The sequence below is a fragment of the Bidens hawaiensis genome, unplaced genomic scaffold, assembly GCF_021521415.1.
Source record: "Bidens hawaiensis isolate Kalapana, Puna unplaced genomic scaffold, B.hawaiensis_p1.1 tig00011621_1, whole genome shotgun sequence".
Taxonomy (NCBI): domain Eukaryota; kingdom Viridiplantae; phylum Streptophyta; class Magnoliopsida; order Asterales; family Asteraceae; genus Bidens; species Bidens hawaiensis.
Genome location: NW_027491909.1, coordinates 393,224 through 420,773, shown reverse-complemented (window position 1 = coordinate 420,773; position 27,550 = coordinate 393,224). Strand labels below are relative to the sequence as shown.

Here is a 27,550-nt window from a genome sequence, read left to right as displayed (position 1 = left end):
TAATCTTGTTGAAATAATAATAATAAGTTATATCATAAAACCTTCTTCCTTCCTTCCTTGAACAAGAAAACTAATAGTTTTATTTAAAAATAAAAGAAAGAAAGATAAAGGAGAATCAAAATGAAGGATTAAGGACGGGAAAGAAAGAAAGAAAGAAAAGAGCATGGTGGTACTGATGGTAGTGGTGATGGGGTGGAGACTGACGGTGTCAGTGATGGTGATGGTGGTTTAGGGGTATAATTGTAAAAAATATATTTTTTTAAGAATTTAAAAATATGGACGGGAAATGTAGGAAACATAAAAAAACAGTCTCTCAAGATGGTTTTTTGAATAAAAAAGATTTGGAAAAATATGGATTTTTCCTCCAAGATTACAAAATAATTTGTACTTGTACGGCATTATTTCCCCAAATCTCGTCTTTTACCTGACTTTCTTTTGAAATTTGGCCTGCTTCCTCTTTATTTTTATATTTTCCTAAAACGTCTTACAAGTCTAAATTATAAAAGATTTTGAGGAAAAAAGACTAAAATGAAACTTCTCTATCTAAAAGGGGTTATTTTGAGAATTTTCCCCACTTATAATCATGGTTGATAGGGCCTAGGTGTACACTCAGTCAACTCCTTTCAATTCAATTAAAAATCAAACCATTTTAGTCCAATCACCTAATCTGAAAAATGAGACCATTTCACCACCTCACACCTCTACTGATTATAATACAGGAAATATTACAAATTTGCTGCAAATAATGCATGCCAATGAATGAGATTTAAGTTGCACAATGAACATAACAAACTAACCATATTGTAATACAAATCATGCACATCAACAATATTAACAAATCCAACATTTCAACTAAGGCTCAACAATAATCTTACCGGTAGCATGCCCATCAATGCTTTTGGCCCAAGCCTCTTCAGCCTTGCTTAAAGGATATTTCGAGTCGATAATAGTTTTAAGTTTTCCTTCCTTCACCAACCCAACCAGGTACTCCAAGTTCTTAGCCTTTGGATACAATAGAATCGGGACCAATTTCTTCCTCGAGAAAGTGACTTTCTTCACAAAAGCGGTCCAAAAGGAGCGCGAGTCCGGGGCTACGTCTACAACCTTCCCATTCGGGCTAAGATTCGGCTCGAAAGTAGACCAAGGAACAGGAGTGGCACAATGGATCACCACATCATATTTCTTATCCGACTCGAGTCCACCCTCAAAGGTTGAGCAAAAGGGTTAAAATAAGCGCATCGAAACCATCCTTACCATCCTAAGCCGTAAGTGCCCGTTGAATACTATGACATTGTAAAGAATTCCTATTACCGGACCTGCGCTCTTGACGAGTAGAAGGTCTGAAAACTCGCAATTGTGCACCGCAGTAACAACAAAAGTCTCACCCGTGCCTCAAAAGACTTTGGCATAGTAACCACCTTTGCCAGAGCCACAGTTAAGGCCTGAGCAAAAGTCATACGACAACTATTAGGGATTCTCTTAACAGTCGTGATAGGAAAAGAGAAGACGCGGTCAAAGAGAACCCCATCCACCACTATCCCTTCCAAATGAGCAACATCCCTTATAACATGCGGTATATCAATCCCCACAATAAATCACAATCTGTGGAGACGTCTTCCCGTTCGGCTCCTTTCCGCTCATCTGACGACAAATGAAGTCGTTTGATATGCGCAATCAACCGAGGGAACCCCTTGGACCCCGCCCATCCATCTGGGAAACAATGGAACCCCCTAAAAGGACACGGCCAAATACCCCCGAAGGCTGAACAACCACATCCATTGTGGAACCCACACTATTTTCTAGGGTCTTAGACATAGCATCCTCATCAACCAATCCAGCACGAGAAATGATGCCGAACCGATAACCAAGTACCAAATGGACCCTTTAGAATCGGGTTAGAAATCTAGTTGGTTTTCAAACCCCATGACCACAAAAGCTCTAAGATTGAGAACTCCAATTCCGCAAACATTAATCAAACCCCACTGAGAATCTTGAAGCTAAAATATTGTGAAGCAAATTTACCTCAAACTCCAATGCCAAATTTGCATGGAACTTAAGAAAAATACAAAGAACAAGAGTGAAGAAAGTTGGTTGAGGCAAAAGGTCGAGTAGTTGGTGTGCATGAAAAGAAAAATGAAATTTAAGTTAAATTTTTGGGGATTTGAGTGAGAACAGGTATGAAAGGAAATTGATGACAGAATATGTTTGAATCAGTGAGCAACCATCTGTGTAGTTAAATCGGGATTATTAATTTTCAAGCAAGAATAAAAAGGGGCAAAAAAATGCCTTAAGAATATCGTAACCATTCCCCAAAAACATCCATGATCATGTTGTGGAAGTTCACTCCTGCCAACTTAACCGTTCCCCCAAATGGGTGTAGTCATAATGCCCCTCCTATAGGCTTTTTGAGCCATATGGTGCCTAGTCAGTTTTTTCAATTTTTTTTAATAATTAAAATATAATAAAAAAAATAAATTTAATAAAAAAACTATATTAAAATTTAAAATAGAAACTACAAAATAAAAAAAAATTATAAAATTACTTAAAACAAATAAAAACTACTTAAGGTCGTATTTTTTGTAAATTTCATTTCTTCTCTTTTCGGCTAGGCATTGGATTCTCAAGTGGGATTCTTGGAGGTCTCTCCTTAAAACCTCGAGGTCGGTGTCAATTTGCCTCACTAAAATAACATCGGCGACCTTTTGATTAACTTGAAGATGTTCATAACCAGGATCGCGTACATCTTAGAGTTGATGGTTCATTTCTTCGAACTGTTATGCCATATCGGCACCAGCACTTGCCGACGATGACTAGACTCTTTTACCCTTTGCCTTGCTTCTCCTACCCGCCGGTCGAGGAATCTCGAAGACATTCTCAACGGTATGCTCGACATCATCATCACCGTTTAAGTTGAAGCTACGAGCATCGGACCTCGTGTCTCTTGATCAATCGAAGACGAGGTCATAGACCTTTTTGATGACCTTTGACTTCCGGAGGAGGTGGCGGTTACTAGGCCCCACTTAGGGTGAAACTTCAGAAGATTCCAACAAGCCATGCAGTGGAAGGTCCCCGACCTGCTTTGAAACTCTATCAACGACTTTTCAATGATCTCCGCATCACCGATACCACTACCCTGCACATTTCTATTCCGATCATAAACCGAATGAAAAAGTTTACATCTCGAGTTTATGTGGGTCCATTTTGACATTATTGAATCTTTTTTCTGGCTCGAGTCTCCTCTAATATCTTTGAAGACCTCCAATTTTTTTTTTCCAAAAAATGCCGGACACTTGATAGTTGGTTACAAAAGATAATTAAATAAATATTACTACAAACTTAATATTATTTTTCAACAAAATATTAAAAAAATAAAACAATAAGAATAATATTACATGCTTACAACATTCGGGATCTTCCAATACCGCTACCCACGCCAGTGCAAGGCATTCACACTCGTCTGATGTCCATGCTATAGTTTCCTTTTTAGCCTAAGGTTCGCCTGTCACACCCCAACCTAAGGCGGAAATTCCGGGGTGTGATCCAATTGCTCATAGCTCGAAGATACTATCACAAATATAAATGACAATATCTAACCAATTATTTTGTTCAAATAACACACACAATAATCAATACAACAAAACCATTTAAATAAAAAAGTACATTCATTTAAATTTAAGTTTGTCTTCAATATAACCCTAGGGTCTTTCTAAACGTTCATACTTCAACTTCAAACAACCTGCATATGCGTAGAAAATGGAGTTTTGTCAACAAATATGTTGAGTGAGATGATCACCAATTTTGACACAACAAATAGTTATATAATAAATAAATAATAAATGATAATTGTTAAATGCGCAAACCAATCTATGTGGTAATAATCAATCAAACCTTAGCAAACCAAAACCAAGTTGTACTCGTGTGCCAATGAATCGTTGCTAAGCGAATCCGGCATTGATTACAATGACTAAATTGTCAGTTTACCTTCGCTAAGCGAATCGGGCTTCGGTTACTAAGACGGTCGTATGATCATACTAATGAGAACCCTACAAGGGGATATGTTGGACCTCTCCGAACGTTATCAAGTAAACAATTAAACATGTAGCAATTAGCAAATAACATTCAACTGATATTTACACAATAATTATGTTTGCGATTTTGAGTATATATATAGAATAGAAAATATGACTAAGTATACATATGTTCCAAAAACATTTGAAAACAGTGTATAAAAAGGGGAATGATCAAACTCACCTTAGATGAAAGGCAAGTGATTAATAAATACGATAAACGACTTAGGTTTAAGCGAGTCGTCCAATAACGCGTCAAACAAGATAACGAATCAAAACCTGAAACTTTGTGATATGAAACTATAAATAAAAAAGAACTTAATGCCGCTGGAATCAATCCAAACGGATGAATAGAACTTTAGTTATGTTGAATTAAACGTTTAAGCGAGCTGGTACTGACCAGAATCCGAACAACGAGTCGGAATTCGGGTTTTGGGCAATAGTCTTAAAATTTTGTTACGAGAATAAAAGTCTTCTGGACCGAACATTGAATCCATCCTAATTTATCGACTCCGCAACAAAGATTCGAAAGATTAGGTGTTTTCACTATTTCTTTCGCGGAAATACGATTTGAAATCGAAAATTTCAAGAAACTTATTTTCTTCCAAGAAATGGATTCAAAATTAAAGTAAGGAGTGGCAAATATGAAAATAAGAGCTTCTGTTCGTAAAATTTGTGAAAAATGTCGACTAATCCGTCGTCGGGGACGAATTATAGTAATTTGTTCCAACCCAAGACATAAACAAAGACAAGGATAATAAGACTCGTTAAAGACCCAATATACAAATAAGAAGGGGGATCTTTTTTTACATGAAATGGATATATCCATATATGAGAAAATGATAAGTCAAACTTGTTGACTGTTTTACCCTTAATCGGGTTTTGAAGCAATTGACCAGTCAACACCCTTCAATCACCGAAATTGATTGAAGTCTATTGACTAGGGAATGTGTATGAACGATTCTACAGTTTACAACTTACCTGGAAAGTGAAAGGATTGATGAGAAACGGAAGTCAAAGGTCCTTGAGTTTGCAAAGTCAACGAACAAGTCTTGAATCTTTAACGAATATGCAAAAACCAAAGGGTTGTAGGATGAACAGAGGTAAGGGACGGCTGGAGGATGTTCTTTAGGGTTTGATTAATGTTTACAGCAGATGTTTAATGGTTGTTTATATAGAAAAACGTAAAACAAACTAATTATGGGCTTTTTAGCCCGTTTAAGCAAGTAAATACGTTTTAAGGAAAGAATCACCAAAAGATTCATAAAGATATGATATTGGACAAGGGAAAACGAATTAAGAGTTGTATTTTAGTTATATTATGATTACTTGGTCCTTAATTCTCTCGAATATGCCTAAAATAAATGATTTTATACCTTAAACGAGTTAACGAACGAAGACTGGGTGCAGTGGGGCCACCGTGCTGCGCGGCCAGCAGGTAGGCTAGCCGTCGCACGGCGCTCCAGAGGGTATGGGGGATAAGTTTCACACGTTGTCACATTTAGTCCTTGTATTTTGGTCTTTGAGCATTTTTATGAACTTTTGATAATATAAATAAGATTTAAACACTATTTAAAGTACAAGTGCTTCAAGTGAATTATTAGAAACTTAAATATTTATAATTATTTGGTTTTTGATTAATAATAGTGATCCAAAATATTTCCGGGTCGGGTTATACGCAACGAATACAGTTTTGAAAAATCCGAGATGTTACAGTCTCCCCTACTTTAGGGAATTTCGTTCCGAAATTAAGAAAAACCAAAACATCATCGTTTTGAAAATAATTTATACTTTTAAGGAAAATATCATAACATAGAACTTTCAATAACTGAGGCAACGCTTCGAATGACAATCCGATAAGGGCACTTATGTATAGGATGTACCAGCGGCGTATCCACCATGTCCTTATCATCTCATCATTCGTACTGTTACTCAAATTACTTTCGATTCTAAATCATGACACACAATTGTACATATTATGATTTCCATGCGAGGACTTGAATAATTATGTTCGCGACCATAATTACTCTTATCGTCGGATGATCCGCATAATTCGTTTCATCATGTGGGTTATAAAACATTTAAAACCATCATTTTGTAAGAAACAAACGTTTTGAAATAAAATTTTTAAGAGAAAAACAATGTTTTGATAATTCTAAATATAATTTCAAATGATAATTAATAAATGTTCTAGTTGAATTAATAAAACCGTGAGATTTCGAAAACCTCTTTTGCTTTTAAAGGTAAAGTTTTGAAAATTGAAGAAAATAGATTTGGTGAAACAGATGTTATTGTGAAAATCAAGATTAAGAAAATGAGATAGAGATACAAGATCCTAATAGATTAATTCCGATAAAGGAATTTTACTCAGGGGATGAATTACACAAAGGTTTATTTATAACAAATAGTTAATGGCATGCGGAGCTCTTAAAGATCGTATTCTTTAGGGAATGAAGTTCTTATGATCGAGAATATAAGTTTAAGCATAGTTAACAAAAATTTTGGTGAGTCGAGTTTGGTTAGTTGAGAACTTATGAGATTTAAAGAGAAGATAATTATAAAGTTATAGCTTTTCAAGTTTGTGATTTTGAGATTTAGATTAATTTGATTAAAATATTCTAAAATATTATAATAGTTAGTAATTAATATTAAATTTTAATTATAATGCGAAAATATACTTATATGAATTAAGTTGTTTAATAGATTAATCTGGGAAGCGTATATTCCCGAATCACCGAGATAGTCCTATTTCAATTAAATCTTTAAAAGTAAAAATATAAAGTAGGTAATTTGAAGATATTAAATTAGATTAAATTGGGAATTTGTGGGTTTTTTTTCTTTTTCACAAAATCGTTATAAATATTAGGAAGTAATTTGAATTATCAATAATGGAAATTTAAGAAACTAATAAATTCTAAGTTAAAGTGAAGCATACAATAAATTGAGATAAATGCGAGGCTAGAAACGCATGAACCACCATGACTATTCTAACAACTACGAATTCATCATTTAAGACATTCAAAATTTTCAAAAAATCAAAGTAGGGAGGTGAAATATTTACGATAAATGTTCAATCAAAAGTCAATTTAATAATAAAAGTTAAATTAATTAATGTGAAAATTTTATTTAAAAATATAAATTAAATTTAGGGAATACATAATTTAGTTTAATAATAATAAAATTTAAAATAATTTAATTTTAAAGATTTATAGAGTGGAAAGTAAATTGTGAAAACCAACATGATATTAAGGAAAACAAGAGATAATAGAATATTTTTAGTTTAACGTTGAGGATAAGGATTTAAATGTACTTAGAAATTTATAGTTTGAGGATATGGATATAAATGAGAAACGATGATTTAAATATTATTTAACGGATATGAGTTAGTATAAGATTTCTTGTTCGGTGTATTTTAGGTTTGTCGAGATTGGCGGTCGTTTGGTTAACGGAATACAGCAGTAAACTTTTTGTCGATTCTAGTAGTCGAACAGCAATCACGAGAAGCAGGAGAATGACGTTGATTACGATGATGATTCTTAGGAAAGACATTCTATGAGGACCAATAATGGAAGTGTGTAAGATAACAGGTGAGTTGTAGGAATGAGTTGATATGAAATTATGGGGATGCGTATGTATATGTATTAGTATTAGTGAAGACTCGAGGATGAGTCGGGATTTAAAATAATGTGAATAATTTTCTTGAGATATTTAACTTAATAAATAATGTTTACAAGAATTCAAAAGTAAAATGTTATTGGGTTAGGCTTTCCATGGGCTTCCCATGGTAGCTCGAGATCCCAAATAAAATACCAAAACATGTTAAATGAGTTGACCTCCCATGAGCTTTCCATGGCAATTTGAATGGCCCAACTAAATAAAACAACATAAGTTTGTGAATTGGCTTCTCATGAGCATTCCATGGCAATTTGTTGGCCCAATTCAAATAACGTGTAAGTGTTTAGCTCATGAGCGTGTACATGGCATTTAACTGACCCAACTAATTAACGAATTATCAAATCAATGGAGTTGTTCGGACCATGAGCGTTACATGGCTTTTAACTGACTCAACTAAATATCGAATCAACGAAGCAAATATAAGTAGTTGGTGTATCTCGGGAACCACCCCGGACGATACGTTCCAAACCAAAAATCAAATCGAAACTTATTTAAGAAATGAATAGTTGCAGTGCCCATGGATTTCCATGGATTTTTCACCAAACTAAGCATTAAAAATAATTTAAAAACACAATTTGGAAGTATAACCATTTAGCCAGTTATGTTTACCACGCAACCGTTTAGCCGATTACGGGTACCACTTAAAGTTATGGTTGTACGACATTGGTCATACCCCCATGCTTCAAGGTGAAGAAACAAAACAAAGTACGGGAATTCTTAAGGAATTTCTCACAATAAAATATAATCTACCAAAAATTAAGAAGATTTAAAAATATTTTGAAAGTTGAGGCATAACCTCAAAATTTTTGTGTGTGTGCAACAAATAAATATGATTAATACAATTTAAATAATTAATCTAAGCAAGCTGTAAAAAATTTATTAAATAGCACATAAGCCAGTTTAGATAAGCACGTATAGGGTTCTTAACATACGTCTATGACAATTTTAACGACCTATCTTATAACCTTCGGCTCTGATACCAATCTGTCACACCCCAACCTAAGGCGGAAATGCCGAGGTGTGATCTGATTGCTCACAGCTCGAAGATACTATAACAAATATAAATGACAATATCTAATTAATTATTTTGTTCAAATAACATACACAATAATCAAATACAACAAAACCGTTCAAATAAATAAGTACAATCATTTAAATTCAAGTTTGTCTTCAATATAACCCTAGGATCTTTCTAAGCGTCCATACTTCAACTTCAAACAACCTGCATATGCGTAGAAAATGGAGTTTTGTCAACAAATAGTTATATAATAAATAAATAATAAATGATAAGTGTTAAATGCGCAAACCAATCTATGTGGTAATAATCAATCAAACCTTAAAAAACCAAAACCAAGTTGTACTCGTGTGCCAATGAATCGTTGCCAAGCGAATCGGGTATTGATTACAATGACTAAATTGTCAGTTTACCTTCGCCAAGCGAATTGGGCTCCGGTTACTAAGACGGTTGTATGATCATACTAATGAGAACCCTCTACTAGGGGATATGTTGGACCTCTCTGAACGTTATCAAGTAAACAGTTAAACATGTAGCAATTAGCAAATAACATTCAGCTGATATTCACACAATAATTATGTTTGTGATTTTGAGTATATATATAGAATAGAAAATATGAGTAAGTATGCATATGTCCCTAAAACATTTGAAAACAGTGTATAAAAAGGGGAATGATCAAACTCACCTTAGATGGAAGGCAAGTGATTAATAAATACGATAAACAAGTAAGGTTTAAGCGAGTCGTCCAATAGCGCGTCAAACGAGATAACGAATCAGAACCTGAAACTTTGTGATATGAAACTATAAATAAAAACGAACTTAATGCCGCTGGAATCAATCCAAACGGATGAATAGAACTCTAGTTATGTTGAATTAAACGTTTAAGCGATCTGGTACTGACCAGAATCCGAACAGAGATTCAGAAGTCGGGTTTTGGGTAATAGCCTTAAAATTTTGTTACGAGAATAAAAGTCTTCTGGACCGAACGTCGAATCCGTCCAGAAGTATGAGAAAACGATAAGTCAAACTTGTTGACTGTTTTACCCTTAACCGGGTTTTGAAGCAATTGACCAGTCAACACCCTTCAATCACCAAAATTGATTGAAGGCTATTGACTAGGGAATGTGTATGAACGATTCTACAGTTTACAACTTACCTGGAAAGTGAAAGGATTGATGAGAAACGGAAGTCAAAGGTCCTTGAGTTTGCAAAGTCAACGAACAAGTCTTGAATCTTTAACGAATATGCAAAAACCAAAGGGTTGAAGGATGAAAAGAGGTAAGGTATGGTTGGAGGATGTTCTTTAGGGTTTGATTAATGTTTACAGTCGATGTTTAATGGTTGTTTATATAGAAAAACATAAAACAAACTAATTATGGGCTTTTTGGCCCGTTTTAGCAAGTAAATACATTTTAAGGAAATAATCACCAAAAGATTCACAAAGATCTGATATTGGACAAGGGAAAACAAATTAAAAGTTGTATTTTAGTTATATTATGATTACTTGGTCCTTAATTCTCTCTAATATGCCTAAAATAAACGATTTTATACCTTAAACGAGTTAACGAACGAAGACGAACCGGAACCAAGCAGTTGATAATATAAATAAGATTTAAACACCGTGCTGCGCGGCCAGAAGGTAGGCTAGCCGTCGCGCGGCGCTCCGGAGGGTATGGGGGATAAGTTTCACACGTTGTCACATTTAGTCCCTGTATTTTGGTCTTTGATCATTTTTATGAACTTTTGATAATATAAATAAGATTTAAACACTATTTAAAGTGCAAGGGCTTCAAGTGAATTATTAGAAACTTAAATATTTATAATTATTTGGTTTTTGATTAATAATAGTGATCCAAAATATTTCCGGGTTGGGTTATACGCAACGAATACAGTTGCGAAAAATCCGAGATGTTACATCGCCTAGGGGTTTCTTTGTGTGTTTTCTCTCACCGTATTTTTTACGTCGGCTAGACCCGACATGGGGTTGTGTCTCTGGCACTGCCTCTTCTTCATCTTGTTCGAAACCGGCCATCGTACTCGGATTTGAAAACCGGAACCAAGCAGTTGCATGTATGCCATCATGCTCCGGTCGTATTTTGTAACATTCGTTACTTTTCAAATCTGAAAACCTGACCCATTTCAAATTTTCGGTTTTTGTTTATAAATATATATATTATTAAAAGATTCTTAAGTTTCACTTCAAGTGACATTCGTCATTTTTGAGTTAGTATTGTGTTCGTTAAACCGACCCGGTTTTTCATTTTAATGTACTCTTGTTCGTCGTTTATCATACCTTCATTTTCTATTCGTATTGAATTCCGAGGATTTACGGTTATCATTTGTCGCTTTCAATTCATTTTGCGCAATTAACGAAAGTCAATGTTTTAAAGATATAACAATTTGCAAACTGTGCGGGTAAAATATAAAAATATCCAAGTTATATAAATTCTATTTCATATAGATTGCACCTCAAAGTTCAAGGACTAAAGAGTAAATATATTTTGAAAACTAATCCGTTTTATTAGTCGAGGTGATCCATTTAGTTATAAATACAATCATATGTTACATATTTCATATGTAATAGCTTTTCCTAAAGTTATTTAAATATATTAACCATTACTAATATATATATAGATATACTTTATTCAAATGTCGCATAGATAACATTATTTACGTATAACCAAAGTACATTTTTTATTATTATTTAATTATGTCACATTTTTTTACTTAGTTGGTTTTAAAAGATGAAGAAAAATACATTCCTACTACATTTAAATCTTGGTCAAAATTCTTTATGATGATAATAAATGTGTTTGAATATAAATTGTAGGTTACAATTTAATTTTTATGACCAATTACAAGTTTTAAATGGCATTCATGACCCATTAAGTATTTTGACCAATTTAATACAATTGAAACAACTCTAGTTCACTTCACTTATAAATAGAGCTCCATTCCTTCTCATTTCCTCACAACTCAATTTACAAAACATTCTTGTTATTCTCTCATTTTGGTGATTTTCACCTACTTTGATTTATGAAGTCAAAACGTGAAGTTCAAGATTTCTTCTTTTATTATCTAAGTTCTTGTTCCGGGTATGTTTTTAGTTTCTGCTTGTTCGTGTCGTTTAGAACTTAATGTTATATTATTTATTTAACAATAGTGTAGTTCATCAAAAACGATCTTGACTCGCTTATGTATTTATTTGGTTCGGTTTAGTTATTTTATTTATCCAACATCTAAAACTAATTTTTTTCATCCCACTCTCTAAAATATAATACTTTTTACCATGTCGGAAACGAACCCAACCTAAAGTTGAGTCCGGGTCCAACCGGAAATGAACCGAATTCTTTTAATCGTCTTTATTATTAAATAAACCAAATAAATTATTAAAAATTATTTTAAATCAAATAAAATCATTTTAACATAAATAAATTATGTAAATCTAAGTTTAACATTTTTCACCTAAAAACTAACGTTCACCTTCATTAAACCCGATAAAATTATTTTATTTTTCCGTTTCGTTGACTATAGCTCGTTACCTTTTATAAATTGTATACATAATCATTTTTTTTAGATAAAACTATAGTTAAAATCCGTGATTCGCAAATATCATAATTCTCGTATTAGCGTTAAGTTATTAATAATATATTAAATTAAATCGTTAAAGCTTAAACAATATTATTAAAATATAAAAATGCCATAAAATAATAAAAGTTGCATTAAATAATGCTTAACTCCGTTAACAAAATAATTTTAACCTTTTCAATTCTGATAGTTAGACTTTGCTTTTGTTTTAATTATAGTTCGAGAAGTTCAATCGTTTCGGATTTCTTTAACGCATGTTCGACCGCTTCGGTTTCGTTATCATGCTTTCGGTTTTCATTGCAACAATTATCTTCAATTTCAAGGTGAGTTTTTCACCACCCCTTTTTAATATTTTTATTGTTTTGGGGTAGCATATGTATCCATATTAAAATTCAAGTATTGTTACTTCTATTACAAAAAACTACAATTCGTATATGGACTTGTGTGTTACTTGTATTACTTGCACAAATATTACTTGCACGAATATTACTTGCACGATTGGGAAGCCTCATTAAGTATGATCATACGCCCCCCTTTGCACTCCGGTCCATATGTATCGAGTGGAAAAGGGTCTCATTATCCGAGTACGTTGATTGCTATCAACTGGAAAGGACCTTACTTGCGCGATTTCCCGAGTACGTTGGTTGTTACCAATTGGAAAGGACTTACTTGCTCGTTTATCACTTGTCCATGAGTTGTATGGTTTTTACGTACGTATTTAAACTGTGGAAGCTTACCATCTATGTTCGTAGCTGACTTTATTTTATACATATGTTACAGGTGTAAAGATACGAGGATGAAAGTTAGAAGACACATAGCACGCCTATAGGATATTCAAATAATAACTTATCATCTGTTTATTTATTTGTTACAACTTGTATTATTTGATAAACTTGTGTTACATGAAGAGTTAAATGAAATAATGTTATTATGGTCACCTAATAGTGTCACGTGTGTTTGAGCAATCTGTACGTCACACTCAGACGTTTCGGCTTTAGCCGGGGTGTTACATATTTAGACCGACCGGGTACGGATATTGAGGGTCGGTTGGGTGGTGTTCGGTTATGGATTATTTGGTCCGGATTGTTTGAGTCGGGTTGTCGGAAGTATTGACCGAAATTGATAGAATTGTTTAATGAATTCATATTTGTGGGCAATAAATGAAGATGAAAGAGAAATTGAAAGATAGTGAAGATGGTGAAGTTGGTGGTTTATTTTAATAAAAAATGTATATTACATTGTTTACAAAGAGACATTACTAACTAATTTATAATATATTACATTGTTCTAACATATTTTACAAACTAGGTGATACAATCAAAACTAGTCCGTTAACTACTTTACTTCATACTCGCATACTTGCATCAATTTACACGGCCTTGATCACAATCCAAACACGTAGCATGGTCGAATTGGGAGAAGCTGTAGGTATTATTGCAGGTCAATCTATTGGAGAACCGGGCACTCAATTAACATTAAGAACTTTTCATACTGGCGGAGTATTCACAGGGGGTACTGCAGAACATGTGCGAGCCCCTTCTAATGGAAAAATCAAATTCAATGAGGATTTGGTTCATCCGACACGTACACGTCATGGACATCCTGCTTTTCTATGTTCTAGAGACTTGTATGTAACTATTGAGAGTGAAGATATTATACACAATGTGTGTATTCCGCCCAAAAGTTTTCTTTTAGTTCAAAACGATCAATATGTAGAATCAGAACAAGTCATTGCTGAGATTCGCACGAGAACATCCACTTTGAATTTGAAAGAGAAGGTTCGAAAACATATTTATTCTGACTTAGAGGGCGAAATGCACTGGAATACTGATGTGTACCATGCCCCTGAATTTACATATGGTAATATTCATCTCTTACCAAAAACAAGTCATTTATGGATATTATTAGGGGAGCCCTGGAGAGCTAGTCTAGGCCCCTGTTCGATCCACAAGGATCAAGATCAAATGAACGCTTATTTTCTTTCTGTTAAGCGAAGATACATTTCTAACCCCTCAGTAACTAATAATCAAGCGAGACACAAATTTTTTAGTTCGTATTTTTCTGGTAAAAATAAAAAAGGAGATAGGATTCCTTATTATTCAGAACTGAATCGAATGACATGTACTGGTCGTTGTAATCTCAGATATCCGGGCATTCTCGAGGGAAATTCTGATTTATTGGCAAAGAGGAGAAGAAATAGAGTCATCATCCCACTCAGGTCTTTCACAATAAAGTGATAGACGGAACTGCCATGAAACGACTTATTAGTCGATTTATTGATCACTATGGAATAGGATATACATCACATATCCTGGATCAAGTAAAGACTCTGGGTTTCCGACAAGCTACCGCCGCATCCATTTCATTAGGAATTGATGATCTTTTAACAATACCTTCTAAAAGATGGCTAGTTCAAGACGCTGAACAACAAAGTTTTATTTTGGAAAAACACCATCATCCTGGGAATGTACACGCGGTAGAAAAATTACGTCAATCGATCGAGATATGGTATGCCACAAGTGAATATTTGCGAAAAGAAATGAATCCTAATTTTCGGATGACCGATCCTTTTAATCCAGTCCATATAATGTCTTTTTCGGGAGCCAGAGGAAATGCATCTCAGGTACATCAATTAGTAGGTATGAGAGGAAGAGGAACCCACAGGGAATGAATGGGAAGATAGAAAAGTTGGAAGAAGAAAAGATTTTTTGCTTAGACGCATGGAATTGGCTAAGCATTTTATTCGAACAAATATAGAACCAAAATGGATGGTTTTGTGTCTATTACCAGTTCTTCCTCCTGAGTTGAGACCAATCTATCATATAGATGAGGATAAACTAGTGACCTCGGATATTAATGAAATCTATAGAAGAATTATCTATCGGAATAATACTCTTACAGATCTATTAACAACAAGTATAGCTACGCCAGAAGAATTAATAATATCTCAGGAAAAATTGCTACAAGAAGCCGTGGATGCACTTCTTGATAATGGAATCTGCGGACAGCCAATGAGGGATGATCATAATAGAATTTACAAGTCGCTTTCAGATGTAATTGAAGGCAAAGAAGGAAGAGTTCGCGAGACTCTGCTTGGTAAACGGGTCGATTATTCAAGGCGGTCAGTGATTGTCGTAGGCCCTTCACTTTCATTCAAGTATCTGTACACCTGAAAAGCATGTTAAAAACAGGTCAATTACGAATAGTTGGTGAGTTTCATAGGTTTTAACGAAATCAGTTATGTGTACCACACAATCATAGTTTGTATGTACGCGCATATGTAAATATGTATTTGCGTTTGTATGTATGTACATCTGTATGTTTATATATACATATGCATGTTTGTATGTTTATGATATAAGTATGATAAACTACGATGAGATCGTGTCTGTTCGTTCGTGCTACGTGCCTCCATTTTCATGTAAAATCAACCACTGTGGCCTCCCTTCCGCCCACATCAGGTTCCAAGTAACTAAATCAAGCACTACATAGTGTGTGTGTATATATATATATAGTATTTTCTACGCTCACTTACATAGTATGTGTGAGTGTATATATATTTATATATTATTTCCCACGTACAATCAAACACTGTGGCCCCCCTTCGACCCACAACATGTATAATAACAGTATTTTCTTGGCATTCATGTCATAATCAAGTTAGTTTGTTTAGTTGCAGCAGAACTTGGCTCATATGCCATACTCAACTTTAGTTTGTTTAGTTGCAGAAGAACTTGACTCATAGGCCATACTCAGCTTTAGTTTGTTTAATTATAGTAGAACTTGGCTCATAGGCTAAACTCAACTTTAGTTTGTTTGGTTGCAGGAGAACTTCGTTCATAGGCCATACTCAACTTAATTTATTAAATTGCAGCAGAACTTGGCATTCCAACCATACTCAACTTAATACGCTATCTATAGAGTCATGCATATAATCAATAGTACTATCCATATTCAACGGCTTATAATCAATTACTATTGGGATCGTTCATGTAACGACACTTAGGTATTTCATAGGAAAGTGCGTTCCCAAACAGGTAAATATATACGAACATGCTTTTCACCATAAAAGTTTGTAAAATAGTTTAAAAGATGGGTCATGAAACTCACGGTTTAGTAGGCGCTCGGTGCGATATCAGCTCGTGGTTCGTTTCACGTGCTATCACTTAGTCCTTATAATCAATATTATAATAATTTCATAAAAATTGGGAGCAATATAATCCTTACGTAAAGGCCATCCTATCCAACTTTCAGGCATTAAGATACGTTTCAAACGTGGATGATTATCATAAGAGATTCGCAACATATCATAAGATTCCCGTTCTTGAAAATCCACACTTTTCCAAACCTAGAAAACAGACGGAATTCTAGGATCCCTCCTCAGGGCAAATACTTTTATGCATACCTCTTCTGGTTGATCCACGCCATACTAATATTTTAATATTATTATAATTTCCATATAAACTGGGTTGTATATCTATTCTGGGTATGACTGTTACTCCCGAAACATGTCAATAGGCTTAGATTGTGACGTTGTTCAATATCTAATATTTAAAACCGAACTTGGCCCAGTTTCCCCGTTTCACCTGTTGGCCAAGTCGATCGTTTACGCGCTTAGAAAACATGTATGACTACATAAACTTGGGTAAACGTGTTGGTTGATAAAATGATTAAATTTATAAGATTGATCGTAGATTAGATGTCTGGATTCGCTGCGGGGCTCGTTTCCGTTTATTTAGTTTGGTTTGGAGAAAAACGCACACAATTAATCCGAATTGTCCGGATTTCTCAAAAAAAGTTTGGTTTTTCTTAATTAACCCAAAAGTATGCTTTTTGATCACTCTTGATATTCTGATATTCCAACAGATTCGTTAATTACAAAACTTACGGTTTTTATCAGAAATGAATTTGTTTAACTTTCAAATTAGCACAATTAATTATCTATTTATAATTAAATTATTAAAATTTTTACACTTGTCAAGTAAAATATGTAGATTTTTGTAAAAATATTTCAGGAATTATTTACTGATTTATTAATTTATATTCATTTTGTAGGCTATATTTTACCCCGTAAGTCGTCCGTTTACACGATACAATTTTTGAAAAATCTAAAAAATTTATGAGTGATCCAAATACTTCTCAAAAGATCCAGTAAAATTCGCTGAACTTAACAAGCTTTCCAAGTTACCTTTTCCAGCAAAACACGACTGTAAAAACTCGAATAAACACGAATCCAGAAAACATAGCTAGAGTTCTCCAACCGAACCCAAATTTTATATGTGATCATACTATACTATACCTGAGTTCTGCACAAAATTTCATAATTTTTCAAACATTTTAAGTATTTTCCCCTAAAAAACGTCCATAAACGGTAATAAATTTACCAAATATTCTCGGACGGTCGAAAAATCACCAAATTTGGACAGGGACTCATTAATATGGTCCTTGATGTCCCTAGAAAATTTAAAAATCTAACAACAAGCACGTCACAACCTAATCCTAAACTGCCCCTAAGCGAGTGTTTCGGCAATACCTTTGCGGCTTTCGACTGTTTCAACCCTTTTCTCACTTTTCCGGGTTCTTGGCCTTCTATCTAGAGTAACTACAGGTCTTATATCACAAAACCCAGCATGGATCATCAAGAGATCATGTAACTTCCTCGTTTTGAGTCAAATAAATAAAATAATACAAATTTTATTTAAACATGTGACGTGTGGTGATTTAATTTAATTAAATAATAATGAGATGGAAGGATAAGATTAAGATGGATTATGGGCTTAAGAGGAATTGTGGGCCTAGATCTTTGAACCTAGCCTATTTAACCCCCTAAAACCTTAATTAATACATCATCCTTGTCATTTCTTCATCATCATCTCATCATCAGACAACCCACACAAACACTCTCACGTACACTGCTCATACACCCAAACATTCCATCCTTTGCATTCAATCCAAGTTCTAAGGAAAAGGTCGGTATACTATTCATCTAAAAAAAGCTCGTGTGGATTCCAAGAGTACTCAAGATCTAATCCAACCTAGTCGTCAAGGTATGTATTAGGCTAAAGATCCATCTTTCATTCATCTTCATCTCATTCTATTGTGTTAAGATGTAATAGTAAAATAAACGAATTTTGAAAGTTTGGATACTAAACAAACCGACTCAAAACAACTCTAAACGAACCTAGATGAAAGTTAGGTTTTGGTTTAAACTATTGGACATAATATATATACATAACGGAACGAGTTCGGGTTATATGTATGGAGTTCAAATGGTATTGGGTTCTAACCCAATCGGATCGAGGGTCAGATCCAAGTTGGACCAGTTAGGTTTATAAGGACTCGAGTGGATTGAATCGACTCTAGTTAGAGTGGATTGGAATTTGACTCTAGTGAACTAGAGTGGATTGGAATTTGACTCTAGTGAACTCGAGTGGAATGATTTTTGATCGAGCAGAGCAAAACGATTCAAGTCGAGTCAGATGGAACCAAGTTGACTCGATTGGAACCATTATGTTCGGCTCGAGCATGGGTAGACCAAGATAGGGACTTGACCAAATCTCCTGTCCAAATGAATCAGGGGAACTGAACTCAACCCAAGCAAATATGAAACCAAACCCAAGAACTGACTCTTTAGAACCCGTAACCCGACTCATAATAAACCATTAACTTAAAGATCTCGTTGAGAATACTTAAAAGTACGAGTTTGTTAGTAAACTGTTAACTTATAAAATATATGAACTTAGCCGAACTCGATTAAAATGTAAACTTGACACGAACCCATGGAACGTTAAACTAACAAGGTCGGTTGGTTAACATAATAAAGTTAAGCTTCGCTAAAGTTATTAGTTCGGTTTCGTTAACCGGTAAAGTTTGGTTACGTTAACTTAAGAGTGTAAGATACTTAAGATAGAAAATTAATACGTATAATTATTAATCAGTTAGTCTAGCACAACTGAAGAAATGAATTACTATTAACTCGGAAATGAATCGTCTACAGGTGAGTTCTAGCCCCTTTTATGTGTTACGTTTTCGGGGCTGTGTGTATACTACGATGTGTTAGATTAATACACTTACCTTAAATGGTAAGTGTATATTAGATATATATATGTTTGTGAATGTATGTGAATGATATAGAATGTTTGAATAATATGCACGTAGTTATATATATTTAAATACTTATGAGTAATAAAGATATGTAACGAACATATGTATGGTTGTTCTTATAATTTCTGAGGTATGTAGGGTGCTGGACCTTTATAATTTCCGAGGTATCTAGGATGCCAGGCCCTTATAATATCCGAGGTATGTAGGGCGAAATGCTCTTTAAAATAAAGAACTAATATAAAAGTAATGTAAGTATATGGATGATATAGAAAGATGTTATATAATACGAAAGAAAGTATGTAAGTATGAATGCACGTAAGTATGTATGAAAGGAATATTAGTAAGTAAAGTACAAAATACGTATCTCCGAACACGTATAGTTAGGATATGAATATAATGTATGTTAATTGATTAACTAGAACTCACTCAACGTAGCTGACTTTTAGTATGCACGCAGGTGAACATAATGAGGTAGGTTTCTTAGAGGGAGACACATGGCAATGAATGAAGACTGGCATCGTTAAGAAAGAAGATTCACGCGTTATTTATGTTTAATGTTTAAGACTTATGTAATTTTGTTTAACCAGTACTTGATGTTTGTATGAATGGTTGACGTTTATGTTCTGCGAATTTGTTTTAATTAACTCTGATTTCCGAATTATGTGAATGAGTAAATCCAACCAGCACGAAAGTAGGGCACCCGGGAGCGGGGCCTTACAGATCAGCCTTGAAACATAGGGTTTTGGTTAGGGTTTTAAACCGAACTTTTGAACCGTAAAAACGCGATTTAAACCCCTTAATCCGTGTTTATGGCCAAAAAAACTTATCAAACTAGGTTCTTAACCACGTGTATGATCAAAATATGTTTTTGGACAATTTTTAGGGCTTTTGAATGGTTAGGAGTAATTTTTGGTAATCAAACTATGTTTAAATGGGCTAAAAAATTGATCAATATGATGATTTTACCTAGGGTTTGGCTGAAACTTGGATGAGCAGGTCTTGAAAGTCCAAAAGATGCGAGAATTTGAAGTTAAAAATATCATTTATTTGATTAAATATAAAAAAAACGGGGGGGGGGGGGGGGGTGCTAATAGTGGCGGTCAGAACTTTGGCCCCCCTCCTTGGGCCAGTTTTGGCCCCAATATTCTCGTTTTGCATGCCCGAACGTGTAATCTCGAGTCCAAATTTATTTCGGGTTCAGTTTTTTGCGAGAAAAATATATCGGGTATGACAAACAGCGCGAAAACGAGTGTTTTTCGGCCAATTTCTTGTAAATTTAGAAAAACATACTATTTGTTTGTAAAAATCGAAAATATTTTCATGGATCGCTTAAAACATTCAAAGTAAGTGTTTTGTAAGTCTTTTTCGGCTTAATGGATGATACAATGCTTGTTTTGTAACTGCCTTTCGCGTTTAACGTCATAGCAGGTAGTTAAACGAGTATGTTTTCGTTTAACTGGTTTGCTATTGTACTAAGGTCATAATATCAATAAGTTGGCTTATTATAAACGTATATCACTTATAGATGCCCCCCCCCCCGAGATATTCCGATAATAACCAGACCCGTTTGGTTATTCGTTTGTTCGATACGTAATAAGCGGTTACTCGCTTATTCGATATGTGAATACTAGGGTGTAACCGGTTTTGTCACGAACGTCACAGGTGCCCCCTGCATTTTCGTCCAAAACGCCGCGATAAAGCCGCCACTCCGCTCGGTCTTATAAGACTAGACCTCTCTTATGTATCTCACCTCCTCTCCAATTCGATGGCGGCCTTCGTTATTCTGACTATCTGCATAGATTCTGATCACTATTAGCACAGCTCTAATTCGTGGCAACACCGACTATCATTTGTCTTCACCTCGTGCTTGTTCATCTGACTACCAGAAGCCCAAAGCCTTCCTTACTGTCACAACAAATTTTTCAGTGACGCGAACCCACTTTCTAGATCCAACAAAGACACCACCAAGTTCAAAATCTAATCACACCAAGTTCGGGTATGGCAGGCTGGTAGTCTTCCTCATATTATACTCGCTTAATGAATTAGCTGTTGTTGATAGTCAACAAATGACCGTTTGGCACAACAAATAAAATAATTAAGCATTTACCTCCTTTAAAATACATATCTCCCATTTTATTTTTCACACACTAATTCGACAACAATTTATTCTCACTTTAACCATTTTGTTCAAAATCTCATTCTTTCGATAATAAAATTTAGTTTTACAAAACAAGCGGCACCGAGAATAACATCATTACATCAAGAGCGTGGATTGATGAAGAGGTGCTATTGGCAACGGCTTTGATGAACGTGTTGGATAACCATGCGATGCGATTGTAAACAAGCATTTTATGCAGGGGTGGCTCGTAGGACAGCGAAAACAAGTTAGGGTTTTAGGCCCACACGTAGTTAAGGCCTCCGGGTAAAAAAAACATTATATATAAATATATTATAATAGGTAAAGTAAATTTATTGGTGTGATGGTAAGCTTATTGTTACTAAAGTATAAATTCTGAGTTCAAAACTTGTAATAAACAACTTTTTTGTTCTTAACAATTGTCATAAAAAGACTCCAAAATCTTGTTTCGATTTAGACCTCAACATTTGTTAAGCCGGCCCTAATTTAATGCAACAATGAATTTTAACAAAATTTTGGTATAGCAAATAGCACGGAACACCAAATCAATTCAAAGTGAAGGGATTTGAAACTCAAGGTTACCATATTCAATGACTCTACAACCTCACATGACGAACCAACGGAGGTTGAAACAATTGTTGAGGCCCTTCACGAGTATGAAACACGCCACCACATATAGAGATTTAATCACTTGGTGGCTTGGAATGTTATAAAAACTCATCCCATCATTCAAGCAGCTCCGGTGCAATGTAATACTTGCTCTTCAGATGTTGAGGATTTATTTATTTTTCTAGTTTAGTATTTTATTTTATCTTTTTATTAATTCTTTTAGAACTTGTAGTTTACTTTATGTTTTAATGAATTTGTATGTTATGAAAAAAGGTATTTGAAAGGAATCACGCACCAATTAATACACTTCAAGATGGTTCAGGATTTCAGGGTAAAAATGAATTAGGAGGAGTAGGATTGATATTGCTTAGGGTAGTTTAAAGAAGAGACCCTACCTCCGTTAAGGTAATCATTGACGGGCTTGGTTGTTTGGTTTGAATGGCCAAGAAGAGGGAATAATTGGGCTCACGACGACACTATATATCTATGATCTCATACGACGATGTTTTGAATATTTGCTAAAGTAGGTATCCACTTTTAAGTTGCTTTTTATTTATTTCTATTAACTAGTTGGCTCACCCACGTTGCGGTGTAGTTGGGTTGCCAACTCGATTTTTAGGCGCTGCGGTGTAGTTGGGTTGCCAACTTGATTTTTAGGCGTAATATGTTGTTAGTTGGCTCACCACGGCGTAGTTGGGTTGCCAACTTGATTTTTAGGCGTAATATGTTGTTAGTTGGCTCACCTGCCACGTAGTTGGGATGCCAAGCCAATGTTTGGGCGCAAAACACTTGATGTTATGTGATTCATGTTTTGAGACTTAAATGTTGATACTTGGTAGACAAAATACAGAAGATTTTATTTATAAGATGCAAGGGCTTTTTACAAAAAATATGGCCTTGTATTGCCAAGAACATAGTCTTTTTTCCTAGATGTTTTCGGTTGTGTCATTACCAAAAGTGCTTATGACCGCGTTTTGTTCATTGTGCCTTTCGTTTCTTCTCACTTGAATGTCATTCCCAAGTACATCAAAAGTTAGTATCTAAAACAAATAAAAAACATGTGTGCATTGTGACGAAAAAATGGCACGAACTTGGTCAAAATAAATGTAATCTAATAAGCTCAAGGTGACATTAGTCACTGTCAACGCATACTGAAAACCAAATACAAAATTTGATTCGGTTTTAAATGATTCTGGTGCGGCATGGTTTTCAGTTTAACCGGTTTTAAATCGAATAATGAACACCTCTACATGAAATGGCCAAAATCAAACTGAGAACCAAACCGAATTTGGTACAGATCGAGAACTAAACCCAATTACTCACAGATCGTAAGGCGAACCCAGAATACAGTTTGATTTCAAGTGAAAACCGAACGTGGAACCCATGTAGCTCAACTCCGTTGCGACCGAAAAACGAACCCATAACCCAACTCGGTTTCGACTGAAAACCAAACTCACAGCCCAACTAGATTTCTCGGTTAATATAAACAAGCAAAAAAAAAAAAAAAAAAACTATTTCAGTACGAAAAAAACAATATAAACACTAACCAAAAAGTTCATTTCAATTAAAGAATAAACAAAAAACACACATACATGAAAAAAAATGGAGAAACATAATAGACAAAAGCCAAGCAACAGAGACCAACAACCCAAAACAAACAAACATGATCACCGACACACTAAACAAAGGCAAAAACAAAGACGCGCAACCGTAGACATTTCGTCGAGCAACTGCAATGCAACATAACAAACAAACATAAACACCCTCAAATCGCAAAGAAACAAAAGAAAGACTCCGTATGGAAGACAACAAACAAACGTACCTATGACAAACTCAGATCACAACCGGATTTTCGTCTGCCATCACCTGCGATACAATAACAGAATGTCAAATAACGTAAGAAAAAATCAGACGAACCAGAGGAAAGAATGATGAAGACGAACCAGAGGAAAGGGTGAGTCAAAAGAAGACGACACCTCCAAATAATCGTCTTTTATGAGTTATGAAGGACGGTTTGTGTGGTAAATGGTAGAATTGAAATTGTGGGCTGCATGATAAGATTGAAATCGTGGGCTGCAATGAGGGAAAAGAGACACGTAGCAGGAACTACGCACACTTGGCAAACATACAAACATTACACCTTGAAGAAACATAGTACAAGCTTGAGTACACATGTTACAAACCAGTGATGCATAATTTAGATGAAATTGTTATATTATATAAATTATATATTATAATACGTTCAATAAACTTAATGCTTTATATTTATCTATAATAAAAAGTTATGTATTTAAAAGCACAAATTGAATAAACCGGCGTATTGAATAAAATATAATGTAATATGTTAACAAATACAATCATCAAGGTATGAAAATAAACTATGACGTGAGAGTTATAAATTATGTTAAGTTAGCTTTTTCATTGCTTTGATCACTCATAAAAAAAACAACCATGTCATTATTCTTCTCTTTTTACTTAATATTTTAATGAACATAATTTCAAACTTGCCAGTAATATGCCCACGGATGCTTTATTTCAAAAAAATAAAAAATCCAGCATTTCAACTAAAGCTCAACAATAATTTTACCAGTAGCATGCATACCAATGCTCTTGGCCCAAGCCTCTTCAGCCTTTCTTAAAGGGTATCTCGAGTCGATAACTGTTTTTAGTTTTCCTTCCTCCACCAACTCAACAAGGTACTCCATGTTCTTAGCTTTCGGAAACATTGTCATCGGAATCAATTTCTTTTTCGAGCAAGTGACTTTCTTCACAAAAGCGGCAAAAAAGGATCGTGGGCCCGGGGTTACGTCTATGACTATCCCGTTGGGGCTAAGATTTGCCTCGAACGTAGACCAAGGAATAGGAGTGGCACAATGGACCACGACATCATATTTCTTACCCGACGGGCTTTTTAGAGCCGCACCTTGCAGGGTCATGTAATCAATAACCTCGTTGGCACCTAGGCCTTTGACGAGGTCCATGTTGCACTCCCCACAAGTGGCAGTGATGTGGACGTTACCTAGCTTTGCTAGTTGGACAGTGTATTGGCCTACACCGCCTGAAGTGGCGGTGATGGGGCCGGCGGTTTTGTCTAGGGCGATGCCAGCATGATAGGTGAGGGCTTGGAGTGCGGTAAGACCGGCTACAGGTAGCCCAGCACCTTCAGCTGCTGATACCTCCGGTGGTCTCAAAACGGTTAGTTTTTCACTACCCACGGCATACTCGGATAGTCCTCCACTTTTTCTGCGATCGAGTTTTTAAAATAATGTAAAACAAGTAAAAGTATATTAAACTAAGATGATTATATGCATTATTTAGATGGATGTACGTATTATATATTTATATAAGTTACCATTATGGTAAGCATGGACACAACTTTATCACCAGCTTTGAAATGAGTTACTCCAGGCCCAACATCCATCACCTCTCCTGCGACATCAGTGGCTGCATGCAGGCATGCAAGGATTCTAGATTTCATGATATATGACCAAAACATAATGTGAACGTGAATGCGGTTTAATTAACATAAATGTACACCTGGTATCCAAGGGAATTTGGGCGGGACAAGAGGGCGCAGCATGCCTTTCTGTATCTTCCAATCGATTGCATTTATGCTAGTTGCCTCCACTTTTATTACAATTTCTCCTTTACAAGGCTTAGGAATAGGAACCTCAACATGCTATACATACAACATAGCATGCATGCATCATGCATGTCTTAGTGTGTGTGTATATATATGTTACATGTGAAATTAATATGTTAATTACACCTTAAGACCAGAAGCTCCTCCTCCGTAAGAATCATACTGAACCACGTGCATAAGCTTTTCCGCCATAGCCGGTGAATTGAACAAGTGTGTGTGGAGGGAATTGAATACGTATATATATAGGTCATTAATTAATACATTACTGTGGACGATATATATCAAGTTGTAGAGGGAGGGCACTGACTCAAGTTATTATATACACATACATAGTTATGAAAGAGAAGTTTGGCGTCACATATGGGTTCATCATCACATCACCAGATGTTATACAATAGCAAAACCACCGAATCTAATTGATAGATTCATCAATTCGGTATTCAAACAAACCTAAATTCCTTTTGTATTATTCTTTATGAATTTGGTATAATTTGAAGTCAGGTAATTGTAGGTCCTGTTGCCGGTGGATCTAACAATGTTTTTGGATTAACCGAGCTTAGTGCTAGCGGAAATCACACTAAGCCACCTAAGCGGTGTTGGATCTTGAGAGGTTATTTCGGGTAGAGAGAGAGACTAGAGAAAGAAAGTAAGATAGTGTGTTAGATAAATTGGCAAAATCATGTTCTTCTCATGGCATGCTCCCTATTTATAGAGGAGCATGCATGAGAGGTTTCTTTATTTTCATAATGCCCAATGGGCTTGATTACAAGTTTTTCCCTTGGGCCATTTCCCTTGGGCTATTACATACAAAAAGAACTATTAAAGTCCAAGAGAAATAAATACATTTAATACAAAAGACTAATATTAACAAAATGGGTCTAACAATCTCCCTCTAGTCTTTAGTATTGGAACCCGTCGGTGTCATAAACCAAACATTCGTCCTCGGTTAATGGAAGTTCAACAAGTCTGCGTACGAACTTGTTGAAGGCTTCAACTATCCAGTCTGTATTTTGACGACCTGGATCCTCGACGGTTCCTAGTGGTGAGTTGTAGAGCTTCTTTACATCTTCAATGTGGAGTCCCATTAGCTCATGCTCGTCAAACACTCGAATCTCGTGCATGTCACGGCAGTGAATGACGGCCTCACCGGTTTTATTATCAAACTCCCAATCAATGAAATCTCGGAGAGTGTTGGGAAGATAAGGCTCGCAGTGATAAATCTCGTGATAGTCTTTCGGCGCCATGTATCTCCACATAGTTCGAGGCTCTCCGGTAGTTGGGTTGATCTCCCTAGGGTTCTTGTACTTGTGACCCTTATTCAGCTCCAAATCTTGTAGTCTACTTCTGCTTGACGATGTAAATAATCGGGGACCCAACTTTCTAACGTACTTTCAACCACACCATGACCCAGAGCTTTTCGAAGATAATTGATGTCTAGTTCTGGTAACGTCTTCAGCTCGTGGTGGTTAAGATAGATTAGATCGCCGCTATATCTTCTGATGGCCCAAACACAGTTCCTCTTATCATACTTCGCATAAACGATCAGCGAGTCGTCATGATAAGGGTAGTTGAGCAAGCGGGCACACGCACGACTTGACACAATGTGCGTCTTTCTTTTCTTCTTTGGTAGTTCCTGTGTCAAGTATGCGGTTGGAGCAGTTATGGGAGCCTCTGAAGGTAGAACTTGAGCAGGAGGAGTGTCTGGATTGGAC

General features: G+C 35.3%; 1 protein-coding gene across 1 annotated transcript; it reads right to left on the bottom strand.

Annotated features, from left to right (window-relative positions):
- Positions 1-675: 675 nt before the first annotated feature.
- LOC143538424 (chloroplast envelope quinone oxidoreductase homolog) lies at positions 676-26,030 on the bottom strand. The gene is made up of 6 exons (XM_077031990.1): positions 25,965-26,030; positions 25,733-25,874; positions 25,567-25,639; positions 25,470-25,487; positions 25,036-25,438; positions 676-1,128 (listed from the first exon to the last, which is right to left on the bottom strand). Exons 1-6 carry the CDS (start codon positions 26,028-26,030, stop codon positions 853-855), a joined length of 978 nt encoding a protein of 325 aa, XP_076888105.1. The 3' UTR covers positions 676-852.
- Positions 26,031-27,550: the final 1,520 nt, after the last annotated feature.

Bases quoted from the DNA above. Each gene is read 5' to 3' on its own strand.
- LOC143538424 (XM_077031990.1), bottom strand. From the start codon at position 26,030: ATGGCGGAAAAGCTTATGCACGTGGTTCAGTATGATTCTTACGGAGGA. The intron at 25,875-25,964 runs GTGTAATTAACA...TTGTATGTATAG, and splicing joins GAGGAGCTTCTGGTCTTAAG to CATGTTGAGGTTCCTATTCC. The intron at 1,129-25,035 runs GCAAATCTTAGC...TCTACTTTCGAG, and splicing joins TTCCTTGGTCTACGTTCGAG to CCGAATCTTAGCCCGAATGG.